The 20,104-nt window shown below is 37.4% G+C and overlaps 1 protein-coding gene across 2 annotated transcripts in view; it reads right to left on the bottom strand.

Annotated features, from left to right (window-relative positions):
- LOC112046611 (gamma-aminobutyric acid type B receptor subunit 1) overlaps nt 1-20,104 on the bottom strand; it is a 172,624-nt gene that overhangs the window by 53,006 nt on the left and 99,514 nt on the right. For both annotated transcript variants that reach the window (XR_002886899.2, XM_024083307.2), the window contains exons 2-4: nt 3,282-3,890; nt 1,804-1,938; nt 771-941 (exon numbers count right to left, since the gene is read on the bottom strand). Coding sequence is in view for 1 of the 2 variants with exons in the window: in XM_024083307.2 (XP_023939075.1) it covers nt 771-941; nt 1,804-1,938; nt 3,282-3,875 (900 nt within the window). In the remaining variant the exon portion in view is untranslated. The remainder of the gene's footprint in view (nt 1-770; nt 942-1,803; nt 1,939-3,281; nt 3,891-20,104) is intronic.

The raw sequence follows: 20,104 nt of genomic DNA, 5'->3' as shown, positions 1-20,104 counted from the left end.
TTAACTATCCTTTTAAATTTGCAAAATCAGTGTTTGTCTCACCTTAGTTTTTAAAATCAGAAATATAGTAACCATTCGTTTAGAAAACATCCAACTATTTACTCCTTCGCTACGATAAACGATTCAATATGTCCATATTAACGTATCCGTGTCTTAAAGTTTTGTCCATCAAAATGAGAATTTTATTTAAATTACTTACTTAGATGGCTGGTGGGAGGCTTCGGCCTTGACTAGTTACCACCCTACCGGCAAAGATGTACCGCCGCAACCGCAAGTGATTTAGCGTTCCGGTACGATGCCGTGTAGAAACCGAAAGGAGTGTGAGTTTTCATCCTCCTCCTGACAAGTTAGCCCGCTTCTATCTTAGATTGCATCATCACTTACCATCAGGTGAGATTGTAGTCAAGGCCTAACTTGTAAAAAAAAGATGAATGTTATCGCCGCGTTGCAACGACTTGCGGTACGGACGGCTTCAGTGTGCTCGTGGCGTTCGAGCCGTCCACATCTCTTGTTGTGTAATTCTTTATGGGTTACTTGGCATAGGTGGGGAGAGTGACTTGAGTGGAAAAGGGGAGTATTTGTTAACAGTCGAAGAATCTTTTAACCCTACACACAACGTTCACAAGTGCGTGACTTCACTCAAGGTCATTCTTTGCCATTCTAGGGTCTTATTTTGGTTACATTTTGATTATAACCTTTGTTCGACATTAGTTTTCTTATTTTTGTAATTATTTCTGAGTTTGCTAAAATGAAGTTATCGGTTAACTCACTGATATAAAAACTTCCTCGGCTTGCTGTAGTATCGCGATGCGTGACCAGCCGAACTTCTGCATGAGTTTTATTCTCGTAGGATTGTGCACCGTCGCAGATGGATGCGTGCGGAACAGTGTGGGGAACCGCGCCCGGTCTGACAGCGCTGGTGACGAAGCACCGTAACATAGCTGCAAAAAAGTAGTCATTAAGTACGAGAGAAATGTTAAAAAGTGAAATAATCTTAACTAAAACCATCGCGAAACGATGCGCCCTAACATAGTTGCAAAATGTGATTAAATATGAGGGAAATGTTTATATCGTGAATTAATTTTAAACCAAATTATCATCAAACGACGCGCAGTAACGGAGTTGTAAAAAGTAGTAGGTAATTAAATATGAGGTAAAATTTCTAATCGTAATTTTTTTTTTTTTTACAAGGTAGCCCTTGACTACAATCTCACCTGATGGTGATGATGCAACCTAAGATGGAAGCGGGCTAACTTATAAGGAGGAGGATGAAATCCACACCCCTTTTCGGTTTCTACACGACATCGTACCGGAAAGCTAAATCTCTTGGCGGTACGTTTTTGCCGGTAGGTTGGTCACTAGCCACGGCTGAACTAGACCTGGACCAATTAAGAAAGCCTCAATCAGCCCAGCTGGGGACTGTTTCGAACCTGTTTCCAAACAACTATGCACTGTTTCCAAGATATAGCCTTCAAAACGCAATTCAGTATCCATCAGTACCCCTAAATTTCTAGCCTCATTAATACGCTGCAGCACTTGATCTTTAAAACATATAGTACTATCACATTCATCATCATCATCATCATTAACAGCTGATGGACGTCCACTGCTGGACATAAGGACTGGAGCCGCCAGTTTCTAGCGACTCCCTACATCCCTACCAGGGCTATTGTCTAAGAATTAAAAACTACACGCATACGTCAGTTATTTTATAACTCCGTGTCAATTGTTTCCTTCCTGTGTGACGACGCCTGCATTGGTTATTGATGCGTTGAAACTCTCCCTAACAATGATAATACTTACAACCATAAGATTCCACATTTTAGCCGCCTCGGCCACAGTGGTGCACACGGTGGAACAGCCGGCCAATAGAAGCAGCTTCTGCGGCGGGTTGTACAGCAGATTGTACATCACACTCGCGCCAAGCCCAGGTTCACACTGTACAAAATATTTATTTTTGTTTTGACTAGAGATAGTGTAGTGTTAAGTGCTACATTGAAGATCACACTAGCAAAGTGCTTCAAGTAATACTTAATTAACCCCTAAAAGTTACAAAAGTGTTTTTATACCCACGTGACTTAGTTTTGTGTCTATATATTTTTCCCTGTCCGTGGAGGTCAACCAGTGCAGTAGTAGTCCAAGGTATGTTGTGCAATGTTTTGTTATTGCCCAAATCTAGTGAAAACATCGTTATCTTTAAACACCTAGCGCAGAATTAGAATTCCCAGTGTAGCCAGGCCACCCAACTGCAGGTTGATTTATTAACAAATATTCAAAACACTGACATACTTATAATCGTAAATTATTAAATTGACATCATAATATAAATTATTATTCAAAACACAGATTAGAATAATGTATTTTGTGTAGGAAACACGTTAATAAATTTCACCCCATTGTTATTTTCACGTAATTAAAAAAAAAATTGGTGAACTATTTAGGATTTAATTTTATAAGGTACATAGCTAACGTATTATAACTTTTGGCATATGACGTCATAAATTTCAATAAACCTCTTCATTTGGGCGCCATTACGTAATGTTCATCCGGCCAAACCCTTTACAGCTAACATTTTGTTGTCCCAGCTGTTTCGCAGCTATTATCTTAATGAATGACGTAATTGATTGAGCTTATTAGTCGAGTAGGCGACAAAATGGTGAGCATTACCTTGATTAAAGTTGGAATGAAGGTTCGATTGTCAATAAATAGCAGCCATAGACAAAGTAATTACAACACCTGAGTCTATCGGCAAAATAAAACAGTTTAAGTGCAAATCTTAAGTGTATTAATACCGTAATCCATTTATTTAATAAAAGATTCAATACTTATTGTATTTCTTATAACGTTATTTATGTTATGGGTGTAAATTTTTACACAACGCACAGTTGTGAGAGTATACACTGAGGTGGCTGTGTTAGTTTGCTGGCATATAAGTCACGTACAGGAACGACGTCTTTACGTTCCTGAGAATTATTGGGAGAAAAAGCCAATAAAGGTTTCAATCCAAACTCTCGGAAACTAACTCGAATGAGGACCTTATCAAAATCATTACTATGATGTGATGATGATGATAAACAAAACTTTCAACAAAAAAATGTTAATAAGAAGCCGGGTATAAAATTTTTTTGAAAAACCGTAAAAAATTCTTATTCCTGAGACTTTTTTTAAAAAGATAATATTGAAATATACATTTTATTTTGGAACATCTGCGTTAATTAGCCTTAAGTTAATTGAAAATAAATCAAAGCAGCAAAAAGGAATACTAAAAAAATATTAATTACCTTGCTGTCGTTGCTATGTAGAAGTAGCTTAAACCCAGACAAGAGATCGGATCTCGCGTTGACATCGGCGAGTGCCAGCTCAGCGGCCGGCTTGCACGCCTGGCCGCCCTGCCAGCCGCCCTCGCCCTCCATGGGGAATATCCCACCAATGTGCAAGTCATCATCACGCTTCCCATCACTGTATTTACACAACCCACATAACAGCAGCAGCAACACCGCGCTCCTGTATTTACGCACACTCACTATACACTTGGCAACAACGAATAATTGCACTACAGTAGTCACTAACAACGATTTAATAAATACACTAGTTCGAAATTGTGATAGATACTCGTACACTTTTAACTTCACTAGTGGACGCTTTGGTAAATTAAAGTTCGCACGCACCCGCGGCATGGCGTCGTTCAGATGTGACACGACACATGTGAATTGTAGATATAACCTAATAAGCGTTATGTTTTTCATGAAACGTGGCGATGGCGGGTCTAGGGGCGCGTGGTGCCGGGCGGACCCCGCCGGCGGCTCGCGACCCCCGGCGCCCAGCAGGGTCATCGCACGCGGCGGGGACATGTTGTCATTGTCCACCTTTCTCATTTTCCATCCTTTGTCCTGGAACAAAAAGCGTTAAGAGCTCAAAGATACGCCATACATTCCTGAACACTGACATAAATCTGCGCTAAAACAAGTGCTTTTACCACTGAAAATATTTTTAAATTCTTTGTTTTCTGTTATTCAACGACAAGTAAAAGTTAGCCTTTGTTTACAATCCTGCGGCTGCGATCTAACATGGTAGCGCACTTCACTTGGAAGTAGAAGACGTAAAAGTCTATTCTGCTCGATTATGGGATGCATCGCACTGGAAAGTTAAATCGTAAGGTAGGTATGGACTTTACCTACTGAAATGTTGATAATAATTTTCTTTGGCCGCTTTAAGAAATCGATGTTTTTGCAATTATATCTAATTTTGTATGGGGATACAAATAACTTTTTCGCTATTTGTATTAATTATTATCAATATTGTAGCGAATTAAATTTCCTACAACTTTTGTTTCAAACTTTTATTATACATTGAATCGTTTTCAGAATTAGGGTGGAGAGCGCGCGGACACCCTACCATATTATGTAGGTTTTGAGACAACTTCTAGAATGCTAGAGAGACCATTGATATTTTTTTCTTTATTTATGAGAAACTTGACAGGTTGTTATAAAGATGATCTAATATAATACAGAACATAACACTGTTTTGTGATACAATGATCTAAAACTTATTGTTTATACATTCAACAACATAAACAAACTAAATTGTTTATGTTGTTGAATGTATAGCAACTCCTCTATCTTCCGACTCTATGAGCCATGAGCATGCGATGTGTTCCATAATATTTTATCACATTGCCACGCAAGTATCTAGAACCCAAGAAAGTTAACTATAACATCTAAAAGGGAAGATCGTAAATTTTAAATTGATTAGTGAACCATTAAAAACAGTTAGCTAAAGACACCTTTAATTGGTATCCGACTCGGTCATTTCCTTGTTGATTTTCCCCCGTCCTATTATACTATCCCGGAGAAGCCCTTATCATTTATCTTCGAGACACAATCGCCTGTCAGAATTGGCTCAGCGCAATTAGGAGCGATGCTGCAAACGCAGTTGAAGCAAAACTTTCTTGTTTATGCTTACTGAGCGTGTCTTTCAGAGTCATTAATCAAACACCTAGTTATATCCGTAAGATGACACTTTTTAATCTGCTACGTAGCGGTAAAATTAATTAAACCTACAGCTTTTGGTAAGGTAAGCAAGATTTTTAGATGATTACAGTTTTAATCATAGATTGATTAGCTACACTTTAATCTGTAATATACTTGACAGAGTAACATTTTACAGAGCATGCAAATAAAGAAAATTGAAAGTATGTAATTTTAAAATTTTGTTTGTAAATTTGTCATGCAAAAACTAAAATGCATACTACGCAACGACTGAACAGATTTGGCGCATAGACAATTTTATACCTTTCATTGTAATAAAATGTCCTTTTTTTCAGTCTGTCTGGCTGTTAATAAAAAATTTGCTATAAAAATACTAAAAGGATTTTTATATGATTGGTAGGGTAGGTATTGTTTTCAGTGATGCATTAATTCAAGCCATGTTTTTTCAGACAGTTATTTGCAAGTGGTTCTTTCAGAAATTGCTTAAATTAACACTCTACACGTGTCACCGTGTTCTCGTTCGCGTTTAATCCGATCAGCCACTGTATTCTGTAAAGTTACAGCGCTGTGACATCGTTGGTGTCCATGGAAACTTTGTTGTTAGTGTTATTTTAGGAAGCATCACATAGAAATAAAGTTCTAATTCAGATTGTGATAGACCAGAGGACATTTACCGCGTGTTGCTGGAGTGTGTCAGAAACAAGGCAGTGCAATGGAAAGTACTACATCGATTTCCTGCACTAAGAGAGGTAGGCGGCTGTACTTTATCAGAGGAGGCCAGGACGCTGGTACAGCTTTATAGAAAAGGTATTAAGAAAATTAAAAAAAAAATATATTACATTATAAGATCAGTCTAAATACAAAGTATGCTTTAGGGAGCGGCATAGTCCAAAATGGACGTAGCTCCTTAAAAAAAAAGGTCAAATTCGAATAAAACGTGTCATAAGCAAATAACACATCAATTTTGCTTTTTAGTTTTGTAGGTACTTGGTTATATTTATAAAACGTGGGTATAACTTTTATTTTCCAAATCTATTTACGTCGCTTGCGTCATAAAAATGTAAAATCTGAATTACCTTATTCAAAAGTAAGATCTAGAACGTTTATAAATAACGGGGTAAGTTATTCGTCAGCACTATCTCTCAACAGAGAAGGCTCAACTCCAAAATGATCATTAGTCTGGCTGTATGCCAAATTAGCTTACCTCAGTGTGCTGTGTAACAAATACACATGACCTAGAAAATGGCATATTTCTCCATAATTTGTTCGCTGTTCCGCTGAATCTGAATATAGAGCAATGTCCGCTTTTCTTAAAGCTCTTATAAATAATTACGCATTTTTCTTGTCTAATAAATTAAATAACAGGTTTTTATGTGTAACCTATGTTTATATATTTCTTGATTTTGATAACGTTTTAGACTATTCAATTTGTGTTCCAATAAGGATTTGCTTTTAAATTAAATAGATTTTAAAAGAAATATACATATTGAAAACGCTATGAAAAGTAAAAGATTTATAATAAGCAACATACTGACACCTTAATAGTTATAGATCTTGAGATGCCTACTGTGTTGTAAGGTCAAGGTTGAAGCTCGGGGTTGAGGAAGTTAAGGTACCCTTTACTAGAAAATATTAGTGATGCCTTCAAAATCTATAAGTGTTCAAGATTATAAAAATCATAAGACTTCTAATAATCTATTTAATATTATTACAAATATTATAAACTTAAAATTAACTGAACATCAAATTATAATAGACTTAGATAATACCCAAGTTAAAACTGAATTGAATGGCATATATTCTATACTAATATTATAAAGCTGAAGAGATTGTTTGATTGTTTGATTAAACGCAGTCTCAGAAACTACTGGTCAGAATTGAAAAATTCTTTCAGTGTTAGATAGCCAATTTATCGAGGTAGGCTATAGGCTATATATTATCCCCGTATTCTTACGGAAACGGGAACCACGCGGGTCATAATACGCGGCGTCAGCTAGTAGTAAATACTCAATTCCTAATGTACATCCATCTTAAAGTAATTACCAAAGTAAACTTAAAATCATTTTGTCAGGTTAAACAATTATTAAATTATTTCCAGTAGGTATAGTCTAGTATAAACAAAGGGACTCTTCAAGAAAATTTGCTAGGACGTAATTTAATTTATGCTCAACACCACAGTCAATAAAAAGGTCCTACGAAATTACGCCGAGACAGCGAAGGGTTCGGCAATAAATCTTGGAACAGGCAGGTTAATTAGACAATTCCTCCGAATGGCAGCGCGTAAATTAAAGCAGCTGGAACTGCGTAAATGGGAATAACAGCCCATATATCTATACTTAGCTTATTTTAAATATTTTAGGCAGATACCTATTACTTCTAAATTTCTTGTCACTAAATGAAGACAACAATTAATGTTGTACCGTAACTTAAATATTTCATTTAAGTTACGGTCACAATGAATTTCTTTAAATATACAAACACGAATTATTTACGCCAATTATTTTTTTTATTTTCTCACCCTTTAATTTTATTTTTCCGTATACTAGGCAAAGGTATTACACCGTACATGTCTTCAAATCTCGCTCTTTAAATTCGCAATTCGCAACTTAATAAAATACAAATAAAAAAAAATTAAAGCAATGCACAGACAAGAACGTAGCATTTCATTCAAATTTCAAGTTTTTTTCAAACCATCAGGGTCTTACTTACTATGAGTACTTAGCTAGTACTCGTAACAGGCAAAAATGAAAAAAAAAAACAAAATTACTTTAGCTCCTAGAGGCTGAAATGCTTGTTTAGCCCTGCTTTGGAACGGTAATTATGACATCGTCTTTGAGCAAGAGTAGTGAAAAATATTATTATTACTACAGTCGCTCGATCTCATTTACTTAAGTATATAAACTACAAATATTATCTTAACTACCAATAAAGTTTTTAGTTTTTAAAATTAGGGCATGGTGGGAAAGTAAAACTACGTGTATTATATAGTCCGATGTAGAACAGCTGATAAAACTTACCAGTAAGAATTACTTCTTTCATGAAGTTAATATATTAAGAATAGAAATTAGAACACATTTTTAAATATAGGTACTCGTATCGTTCGCCATACTAGCAATTAGATAGTTATTACTAACTTTACTGAGCTACTTTGAAATAATTGTACCCTACCAAAATAGTTTAATAGCACGTGTATGCTCCATCACTATACCAATAATTGCTATTCAAATATTGGTTGTATGTAATCAGCGCCGGACCGAGGTAAATTTTAGAATGGAGCGAGATCCAATTATGGCGCCTTTCGCGCACGTAAATTCATCACATAAATTTCTTTTCGATCTTGTCTTTACCATTTCGGCGCCCCCTAGGATTTGTGCGCCTGGAGCGACCGCTCCTTTCGCCGTATGGACGGTCCGGCCCTGTATGTAATTACATACTTATACGTGTTTTAAGTAGTTTGGTGATTCTAGAATTTGCGTTGGTAGTTACAGTACGAAACAAATTGGTTAAATAGGCTAAATTATTTATAAACACGTCTAAAGAAACTGGAAACTACCGATATAATATATTTTACTATAAATATTATATTTGATGTTATAAATTATAGTAGCTTACACTCTCTCTACTTCCCTTGGAGCATAAATCACTCTATCTATTGGTAAAACCGCTTGAAAATCCGTCTATGAATTTATCGCTAACGGACAAACGGACGCGTCGGAGGATTTTGTTTTATAATACTTACGTGTAGATATAGATTGAGACACGCGGAGAGCGTCAGCCAAATCGATAAAACGGCTGAATTGACTAGTTTTTAACAGCAAATAAAATCCTTAAAATAGCACATAAATTATAAATAAAGATATAAATTATAAATAAAGATACTTAGCACATAAATTATAAATAAACGATATAAATTATAAATAAAGATACTTTTATACAAAAATTAGCCAAATCAAATCTTGAGCGTTTATGTAGATAATCTAAGTTATATAATAGCTAACGGACGCCCGCGTGGAATTTAGTTTTTTACAAATCCCTCAGGAACTATGATTTTTTTCCGGGCTAAAAAGTAGCCTATGTGTTAATACAGACTATAATCTATTTCTACTTCAAATTTCAGGTGATTCGGTTCAGTAGCCAAGGCGTGAAAGGGTAACAAACATTCATAGCATCAAAATCATCAGGTTTTCGCAAACTTTGGGAACCATGAACTTTTTCGGGATAAAAAACAGCCTATGTGTTAATCCAGAGTAAAATCTATTTCCATTCAAATTTTCAGCCAAATGGGTACAGTAGTTGCGGCGTTAAAGAGTAACAAACATCCAAACATACAAACTTTCGCGTTAATAATACCCACTAAGATATCATTTCTTTTGTTGGCATAATCGATAACGACACACATTTGTAATATTGAATTTGGCACCCATTTCCACATTTATGTTTTAATAGGATGTAAATTACTATTAACATCTAACAGTTAAGTTCAAGAAACACTACAAAAGTCAGTTACTCCCGTAGAAACTATTCGAAGTATTTAAAAATAGCTTTTATCGTTGCTCGAATTGCCTTCGAAATGAACTGTGCCCGGTCACGACAACTCAGAATAACATAGCAAATTTTAATTCTTTAAAAGTTCTGAGTAGTGACATTTTCATAGCTTTGCTTACACTTTCCAACTGGGTTACTCGCAGCACCCCAAGTCAGGCAATAACACAATTTTAAAAGTTTTGAATGAAATTTATATGATAGCTCGGTAATACAGCTTTCAGCATAATGGAAATAGAGTTGTACGAGATTGAAGAATGATATCAGTGGATATCATAATAATGTATCTAAAATTGTTATTATACGAGTAAATAAATAAATTCTGTCTAGTTACAATATTTATAACTCGTTATTAATAAATAAGATAGAATAGCAGATTTGACATAAGATAGAAGAGCAGATAAATAGATAATATTCCCACGGGAATATTATCCATCATCATCATCATCATCATCATTATAATCAGCCATTTTGCATCCACTGATAGGCCTCTTTTAAGTAGCGCCAGCCCACTCTATCTTTGGCTTTTTGCATCCAATCGATGCCTCCGTCATTCGTCGTCATCTGGCTAAGTTAGTGGGCTCTTTTCGGACCAAGGCGCATTTGGAACCCACGTAAATTCAATTTTAAGTTTTCGACTAATTGTTGCACTATTATCTGATAATATTAATACCTGACCTTTCAAAAGTGCTTGCAAAATAAGCGTAATTGAAATAAATGAATATTGAATATTGCTCCAATATGTGGGGGGAGGGTACAATTCGCTTACCGAGACCGAGAGAGGTAAGCGAAAAGCGTCGTCCAACAGACATGTCCAGCCCTCTGCCACTTTAATTTACTAGCCCTGTATGGGAAGAGGATTACGTAGTTGAAACCATGGGGCGTCCGTTAGTAACATGTCTTCGCACCAATATGAATTAGTCCATTGAAAAGTTACAATTTAAGGACTGAATATTGCATATAACTTCTAAAATTTTCAATTTAGGGCAAAAAGTTATATAAACATATTTGTAGGCAAAACAATTTGCTACAAATTATGACTAAACAATTTTTTGTAAGACGCATAGTTTCTGAGATATCGCGAAAAAAAGTGTTTTCACCTATTTTTTCAAGATGGCAGCCGGGGGACAAGGGTGGCGACCCCACAAACTTGAGGTTAAGCTACTGACCCCACACACATATCCCAAAAATAAAAAATGCAAAGCTCATGTAACATTTCAATGGACTAAATGGAGCCTAGCGCGTTGTGTTGCAGCCTTTAAGTGTCAGCCCTTGCGAAGACAAAATGCTTTTACACGCTTCAAAGCCGGTACACCTGCGCCATTGTTCACTAAGCATGAATATCAAATGTTGTTTGAGAAGAGCCATAACAGAGCACTCACCTGTCTTGCAACTTTGATTCCGCCAATTAATACTAGCTAAGTTGAGCGAATACAATATTCGGGCTCAACTTGCACTTGGAAGACGTTTTACTCAAAGAACTTTGTTATAGTCAAAGGATGCCGTGTCACCTTTAATATTAGATACCGTAACTTTCTCCAGAGCCCAGTGGATATGACCTCTGCCTCCGATTCCGGAGGGTGCTGGTTCGAATCCGGTCCGGGGCATGCACCTCCAACTTTTTAGTTGTGTGCATTTTAAGAAATTAAATATCACGTGTCTCAAACGGTGAAGGAAAACATCGTGAGGAAGCATACCAGAGAATTTTCTTAATCCTCTGCGTGTGTGAAGTCTGCCAATCCGCATTGGGCCAGCGTGGTGGACTAATGGCCAAATATGGGTTGATAACGAACCTCCTCGTTGGTCTAGTGATAAGGCTATGTGGCTTTTGATCTCGAAGTTCTGAGATCGAGTTGTACTCGTAAAATAGGTACTAGGTTTTCTTTCTTCTAAATCCAATTTCGTTTAAATTCTCAGCCCGGAATTGGGAATTGGCTGGTGTTTTATCCGTGCTTCGGAGTTTGTGTTCGGATTTCTGATGGTCAATATAGAATAACATTATAACTTTATGCCCGCTAATCCGTTTTAGAGGAACGTGGTGGGTCTAAGCTCCATGTCCCATTTGCTATAAAGAGAGAGTTTTGACCTAAATTGGGCCGGTAAAATATGTTGATAATAATGATAATTATCTATATATAAATAAAAGTAAGCGAATTATTTCTGTTTCTTCGGTCCGAAGAAATGTCAAGAAATCAGAAATCAGAATCCGCAGAAAAACCAAAGTCACCTCAACCAGTTGCGAAGCTATAGTGGCTATGGGCGGGGCACATAGTTCGAGGAGCCGATAGACGTTTGGGTCCCAAGGTACTGTAAATGTGACACCGCACTAGAAAGCGCAGTGAAGGTCGATCCCCCACCAGGTGGTTCTGATGACATCAGGATTCGCTGGATGCAGGCGGCTCAGGATCGTGCTGTTTGGAAGTCCCTACAAAAGGCGTATGTCCTGCAGTTGACGACGATCGGCAGATTTGATGATGATGATGATGATAATAAGTGACCTAATCTAACTAATCACCTAAATATGGTGATGAAATAACTAAAAAACTGGTAAATAAGGAACATGTTTAACAATAAGGAAGGTGCCTCGGTTTAGAAGTGAAACGAAAGTAGAGGACTTTTGTATAGTCTGGGCGATGTTGTTGGTGCTAAATAATAAATCATTGCACATAACGAACGTCCGCCAAATAACACCTGCTTCTATTCAATGTACCTATCTTGTGACGTAAATAGAATACTGAAATAATAAGTAATAGGAAGAGTAAAACTTTACTTAAGGGAAAATGATAGAAATAAATATTATCTTAAAAACCACCGATTGTATTTATGTTTCTTTTGGTTAGGACATCATACAATGTTTCTTTAGTATAATACAATTGTGACTCCCCTCTATATGTCAACGCAATGAAAAATAAAACAAAGGGCTTGAAACAAAGAGTTGAATCTAAATCATACGCTAGTATTAATATTGTATGAGGATATAACCTAGGGCACTGATGAGGCTTTAGAAAAAGGTATGAACAGTGATGAAAAATAATGTTCTGTATCCAGGAAACTTACAATTACTAAATCTTTCATTTTGAACTTGATGGCATATTGCAGATGCGTTGTGTAATAGTTGATAAAGACCATATACCATAACCCAAGTAGTGGCAACATCAAACACCAATTTGTTGTTTGGCACAACCTTAAAAAGGTATCAGCTCTACATGCTGCATGACAAAACATACGGCCAATGGCGTAGCCAGAGGCTAGGCAGTGTAATACCCCGGGGCAATTGAATCCTTACCAGGAAACGAAATCGAACTGAGCTTAGAAAATTTCAAAAACGTAAAAGATCTGATGATAAAGTAGCTTGGCATTTTTATGTATTTGTATATATTTAATGAATAAAACCTAACCAGTTTAGATAGTAGTGGGGCTCAATTTTTTTTGTTTGCACCAGGGCCCTTGGTTGCCTAGCTACGCCACTGCATACAGCGCTGCATACAAAATATTCACTAAAACAATCGAAATAAAAGTATCAAAAAGAGAACGAAATCCATATTCTTTAGCGCATCGTGAATAATTCACGAAGTAGTAGGTATTGTGGAGCTGAAACATAAAGCTCTATCGACTATCGCGGATCTTGCCATGAGTGGACATTGAAAACCTTTCTCTTCTTTTCACTATTCATTCAAGCTTTTAAAATACAGCTCCAGCCACTGGCGTAGGCATATACAATGAAAATATCAAAGAATCTACTATCAGAAAATGATACCACATCAATGAAACATTCTAGGTCTTTATAAGTAAGACTTATAAATATAAATGTGAATGTTTGTACCTTTGCATTTTAGATGTTAGCTAAAAATACCGTGGCGAGATAATCAAGATTTTGATTGTATGTATTTGTTCTTTGAATCTACAAAAAAAATCTATATTTAACTACAAATTTGTACATTCTGTACAATGAAGATATTTTGAATTTTTGTTGGGGGGCAATAAAATAGTAGTACAAGGGGCTAAAAAAACCCATTTTAAACAAGGTATTTTTGGGGCACGAGCCGTAAGGCGAGGGTCGCTAAATAGAAACCGAGTTTATAATGGGTTTAGCCCCGCGTGTTACACAATACTAAATCTCGCTCTTTAAATTTGCAACTAAAAATATAATGTAATTCATAATGTTATTCAAACATTTTTAAAATTCATCCCTAAAGTTAAAGTCCCTAAAGGACGAATTCATTCATAATAATGATGGGCTACAAATCGAAACCAACTTGGAAATAAAAATTAATACTGTTTTAAATAGTTCTCGTTACTTCACCGCATTGTTAAAAACTGTGGCAACATTTTGTCCAACTCTATCATGCCCGCACGTGCACTAAATTAAGTGTAAATTAAATTCCCTTTGTTAGAGTATTAGTTACACGTTAGTCAGAGTTGGAAACCGCAAATTTCGCAACTCCAACGGTTGGTTCAGCTTCTGTATTCTCTTTAGAGCGATTAGCGACATACCTACAGTTAGTGACATATGACACGTGACACGTTGTTTTGTAAACTATTATTGCATGTATATAAAAACTAGCGGACACCCGTGACTTTATCTGCGAATAATTTCGTAAGCTTTCATGAGCCCCTTTAAACCCTTTAGGGGTTGAATTAAAAAAATCTTGAATCACATAACATTTTTCAAACTTTTTTTAAATGTACAAATTTTTGTAACTGTAACTCTTAAAATAAAAGCTAGGTGGTATAACTAGCCACGGCCGAAACCTTCCAATAGCCAGACCTGAACCAATTAAGAAGACCTCAATCGGCCCAGCCGGGGATCAAACCCAGGACCTCGGACTTGGAAATCCACCGCGCATACCACTGCGCCATGGAGGCCGTCAGAAGGAGGCTCTTCCCTGTAGTTGGCCATTATATAGCTTGGCAAATTCGTTCGTAACACTCCGATGGTCCGCGCGCACGTCTTTACACCCACGCAGTAATTCCTCTCCCGTCGTTCGCATATCATGGGAGTGTCATCAACGACCTTGCCAAGCAATAGTAAGCTCATAATTATTACAAGTATGTATGATTAGCTGTTCGTACATGTAGTGTCTGTGTCTAATAAATAGATACCTATATTCACTATCTCATATATACTAGGAGTTGAGGGGTAAAGACACTCTTTCATTGTGGTTGGTGGAGATCAGACGTCCGGAGCAGGCCATAATAGTGTAGTGATGAAGCAGTGATTTACTGCTATTACAGTAAGGCCAAGGGACCTTACAGTACACAAGAAATACATCTTAAATATTAACGAACAATCACGACAAAACGGTATGTTAGGGTCACCACAAACGTGGCCGTTAGTAGTGTTGGCGGCTAACCGCAACAATATGGCGATTTGTGGCGAGCCGCGTAAGCTCCCGGATATTAATTAGCACTAGCGGACCTCTGGGACTTCGTCCACGGGAAATTCAGTTTTTCATAAATCCCGCGGGAAGCATATATTTTTCCGGTATTAGAAGTAACCTATATATAGAGGACGTCATAGACCAACTATTTTTAGCGGACTCAGACGTGATGAAAAAAGAAAACTAATATCGAACAAAGGTTATGATTCACAACATTTGTCAGGACAACTCAATTAACAAATCAAACTGTAACCAAAATAAGACCCTATAATGGCAGAGAATGACCTTGAGTGAAGTCACGCACTTGTGAACGTTGTATAAAGGATCCTTTGACTGTTAACAAACACTCCCCTTTTCCACTCAAGTCACTCACCCCACCTATCCCAAGTAACCCATAAAGAATTACACAACAAGAGATGTGGATGGCTCGAACGCCACGAGCACACTGAAGCTGTCCGTACCGCAAGTCGTTGCAACGCGGCGATAACACTATGACTTCCTCTCGCTACTTGTGAAAGTCTCGTTATAATCGGCTCAACCTTTCCAGAGATAAGCCCTGACAAACAGGCAGACAATATATTTTAATAGGGCTTAATTATGTGTTGGTATCGTGTAAATCCGTGTAGATCTATGATAGCTCAGTGGATTTGACCTCTGCCTACGCCCTCCAGGTTCAAATCCGGTCCGGGGCATGCACTTTTGAGTTATGTACATTTTAAGAAATTAAATATCACGTGAAGGAAAAATATCGTGAGGAAACCTGCTTACCTAAGAATTTTCCTATTCTCAACGTGTGTGAAGTCTGCCAATCCACATTGGGCCAGCGTGGTGGACTATTGGTCTAACCCCTCTCATCCTGGAGGAGACTTGTGCTCAGCAGTGAGCCAACTTTGAGTTGATAATAATGATGATGATGATCGTGTAAATAACTATAAGCACTTGATAAAACGTAGTTATTTTAAAATCACAGATAGACATTTCAATTTTATTTTTAAGTATTGATGATGATGAATATTAAAATGGCGCCCTTAACGAGGAGCGTTTATAAAAAATGGAAACTGATGTTGGAATTTCTTTTATTCATTTTTACCTACTATGTATTCCAACACACAGAAACGGAATGAAAAGAATGTCTTTGTAAGAAACGTGGCAGTAAATTATACAGAGTTTTAATGTAGCTAAAGAATTGTAATCCTTGAGAATGTAAAGTTTCCGTTTACAGGTATTCTTTGTGATAAAGAGCCTTTTGTGTTTTCAAACGGCTTTCATAGAAGTATTCAACGTAATATTTTACGATTATATCACTTGGGTTATTGAACCTGTTGACATATACGAAATTGAGATTCTATGTAACAAGTGTCATCTGGTGCTTACTGGTGGATATCACAGGATACCACACAGTCACAATATCACACACTCAAATGACATTTTGTCAATTGATTAGATGTTTACTTTAATAGGTTGGTAATAAATTATAAGAAAAAATGCTATCCAGTGCTTACTGGTGCATATTACACAGTAGGTAAATGACATTTTGTCAATTAATTTGATGTTTACTTAGATTGATAATAAAGATCAAAATAGTAAATAGGCCTGCTGCTAGGTTATTCTGTAACGATATTCTTTTAACTCGCAAGTGCGAGTTTCGAATTTACCTTTATCTCTCTCTGTTTAACACGATACTATAGAATGAGAAATATAGCGGTGAATTCGAAACTCGCACTTGCGAATTATACACAACATCGTTAGATAATAGCCGTGCCGGTTTATTTGTAGTGGAAGACCTCTGCCTCCGTTGGCGGAAGATGTGGGTTCGAATCCGGTCCGGGCTTGCACCTCCAACTTTTCAGTTGTGTGCATTTTAAGAAATTAAATATCACGTGTCTCAAACGGTGAAGGAAAACATCGTGAAGAAACCTGCATACCTGAGCATTTTCTTAATTCTCTGAGTGTGTGAAGTCTGCCAATCCGCATTGGGCCAGCGTGGTGGACTATTGGCCTAACCCCTCTCATTCTGAGAGGAGACTCGAGCTCAGCAGTGAGCCGAATATGGGTTGATGATGACGAATGTTAAAAGTATATAATTATCTATAAAAAAATATATTAAATACTAAACTAACAATAGTCAAGCAATTATTTCGATTTACCATCACAAAATATCATTGAAGCGTCGAGCGTCACTGAACAAATCCATAGATTGACGTGGGATCGATTGGAACTCAAATTTGCATTGAGGCTTTGCCACTATCAGACCCATTTACGTCCCTCATCTCTTTCGGAATAGCTCTTTGCTCGCTCATCTGAAAAACCACTCGAAACGGACAAAAAGCATTCGAACACAAAGGACAATGAATTTACCTATTAGTTCAAGAAATGAACAGTGGCTTAAAAGGAATTATAAAAACTTTTACTGGGGGACTGTTACTGACAGCAAATTTATAAAGGGTTGGAAAAAATAAATGGGAAAACTGTTCAAGCGGGTTTTTCCATAACTTGACTCACTTAAGGCAAGTGAAACTACACCCTTTATTAGCACTGTTGGCGCGAGATCAAAAGGGGACATTAAAAATTAATTAGAGCAGGAAATTTATTTTTAAAGTTGAATAGTGTAGTAGTAGTGTGTTAATAACTTTCATTGGCGAATTTTATAGTGGTCTATAGTTAAATTTACAGTTTATAAATAATAATCAATACTAATATTATAAATGTGAAAGTAAGTCTGTCTGTTTCACGGCTAAACGGTTGAACCGATCAAGATGAATTTAGGTATAATGGGAAATGTGCCCTTGGAGCAAACAAGAACTACTTTTTGACCCTAAAATTAAAATAGAAAGGGGTGAAATATGGGTTGAAAGTTTGTATAGAAAGTCCTTAACATTCAGTCTTGTATTATAAAAAATACGAAATATAATGTGATTCAAAAAATTTTTAAATTCACCCCCTAAAGTGCTGAAATAGGGGTTGAAAGTTTATATTGATTTCTACGCGGAAGTCCAAGTTGCGGGCGTCCGCTAGTATAATATGAAAAACAATATTCTCATTATTCTACTATGCATGTATGAACACATGCTATAACAGTTATAAAAAGAGAAAATACAAAAGTCCTTTACAAAAATAAATCTATCTTTATGAGGTCCTTAAAATCCCTTTATCATAATATAGCATAATATAGCATAATATAGGAGTACATTCTATGTATGTTTTATTTCTTGGGAGTTACGCGAACATCAATATGAAGAGTAAAGTGTTACATTAATCTCACCCGAATGCGGTTGGGTCCTCATTACTCAGGTAAATACCCAAAGGGTGTGAATACTCCCTAATTTTGTAGCAGGTAAATAATTTATTTATGGTAACGTCTGTAATAACAGCCAGGTAAAAACTTTTTATGCATATACAACGGTATATGAGTGTATTATTTCGAGCCTACTTACAGTATTATATACAAAATACTATTAAAAACTTATAAAAAAATTTAACCCTCCCGCTCCGGGACATTTGAGTGCCCAAGCAACCGGTGGTCAGGGCTCCAGAGTGAGGAACCTCCTCACAATACGCGCCGTCTCCAGAATCACTGCCTTCTGTATCCGACTCTTGATCCAACAGCTAAGCGGAAGCTTCTTAAGGTGTTGGTCAAAGCTTTTCGCAATAAGACCATTGACTAAAATAACTATCGGAACAATAACAGTTACTTTTTTTTTAAATAACTATTATTGTGATTCGATTTTTTTGATTTACTTACATATTATTATGATTCGATATATTTTTGTTGTAAACATGGCTTAGCAGCGAGATGGGTCTGTAATTCTTCAGCAAGGTGTTGTCACCTTTTTTGAAGAACAGAACCACCACGCTCCTATGCCACGCCTCAGGCGTCGTGCCCTCGTGAATGACGGAATTGAACAATCGCTGAAGGACTTTAAGTATCGGTTTTCCACCCGCTTTCAGGAGTTCTGCTGTGATTCCGTCCTCACCTGGCGCCTTATTGTTCTTCAGGTGTTTGAGAGCCACACTAATCTCGTATAGGCTGACGTCCGGGATATCTTCGGTATAGTGTCGGGTCAACTTGGCTCTGGGGTCTTTAGCCAAATTGGCAACAGGCTGCTGAGTAGTCGTGTATAGCTGTCCATAGAACTTCTCGACCTCACTTAATAACCCGGGCTTGGAAGAAATTAGATTACCGTGTTCGGTCTTCAAACGCGTCAGCTGCCTCTGTCCAATAGACAGATCTCTGGCGAAAACTTTCGAGCCTCGATTATTTTCAATCGCATTTTTAATACGCTCGGTATTGAAATTTCGCAAGTCGCTGGTTTGCGACTTAGAGATCTGTCTACTGATTTGTCGGTATTTTGACGCATCTGCTGAAGACTGTAATCTCATTTCTTGCCTCTCTTCCATGAGTTTAAGTGTTTGGTCCGAGAACTTTTTGGTTCTTTTCGCACGGTGGGTCTTATAGAACTTAGACCCAACGGAATGGACAGTTTCCACGAACCTGTTGTTCAGATCGTCCACAGTTTCGCAATTTGCTAGGCAATCAAAGCGGTTCTGCAGTTCTAGTTGAAAGGACTCGGGGTTTTGAATATGGGCACGAGTAGGTCGGAGCGTAGACTTCACCAGTCGATACCGTTCCAGCTGAATGTTGATATTCAACGTGCCTCTAACCATTCGGTGATCGCTACCGGTTTTCACCCTATGGATCACAGAAACATCGTTGAATATTTGCCGTCTGGTAGACAAGATGAAGTCGATCTCGTTTTTCGTGGAACCATCGGGGCTCATCCAGGTCCATTTCCTGTGTGGTGGCTTCTTGAAGAAGGAGTTCATCATAAAGAGGCCCTCCTTCTCCATGAAGTCAGCCAACATTTGGCCCCTATCGTTCCGTTGCCCATATCCAAATCGTCCCACTTTCAACTCTGAACCGCTACGTTCGCCCAGCTTTGCGTTAAAATCCCCCATCACAACATTGTAATAAGAGTTTGAGGCATGTATGGCTTTAGAAATATCCTCATACAATACCTCTACCTCCTCGTCGGGATGTGTCGAGGTCGGTGCGTAAACCTGTATAACCTTCAACGAATACCGTTTGGTAATTCGGAGGACCAGGAACGCTACCCTGCTCGACACACTCTCGACTTTTACAACATTGTTCACGAGGGACTTGTGAACGATAAATCCGACACCACCCTGGGACTG

The sequence above is a fragment of the Bicyclus anynana genome, chromosome 4 (genome assembly GCF_947172395.1).
Source record: "Bicyclus anynana chromosome 4, ilBicAnyn1.1, whole genome shotgun sequence".
Classification (NCBI taxonomy): Eukaryota; Metazoa; Arthropoda; class Insecta; order Lepidoptera; family Nymphalidae; genus Bicyclus; species Bicyclus anynana.
This window is presented reverse-complemented; position numbering and strand designations above follow the sequence as displayed.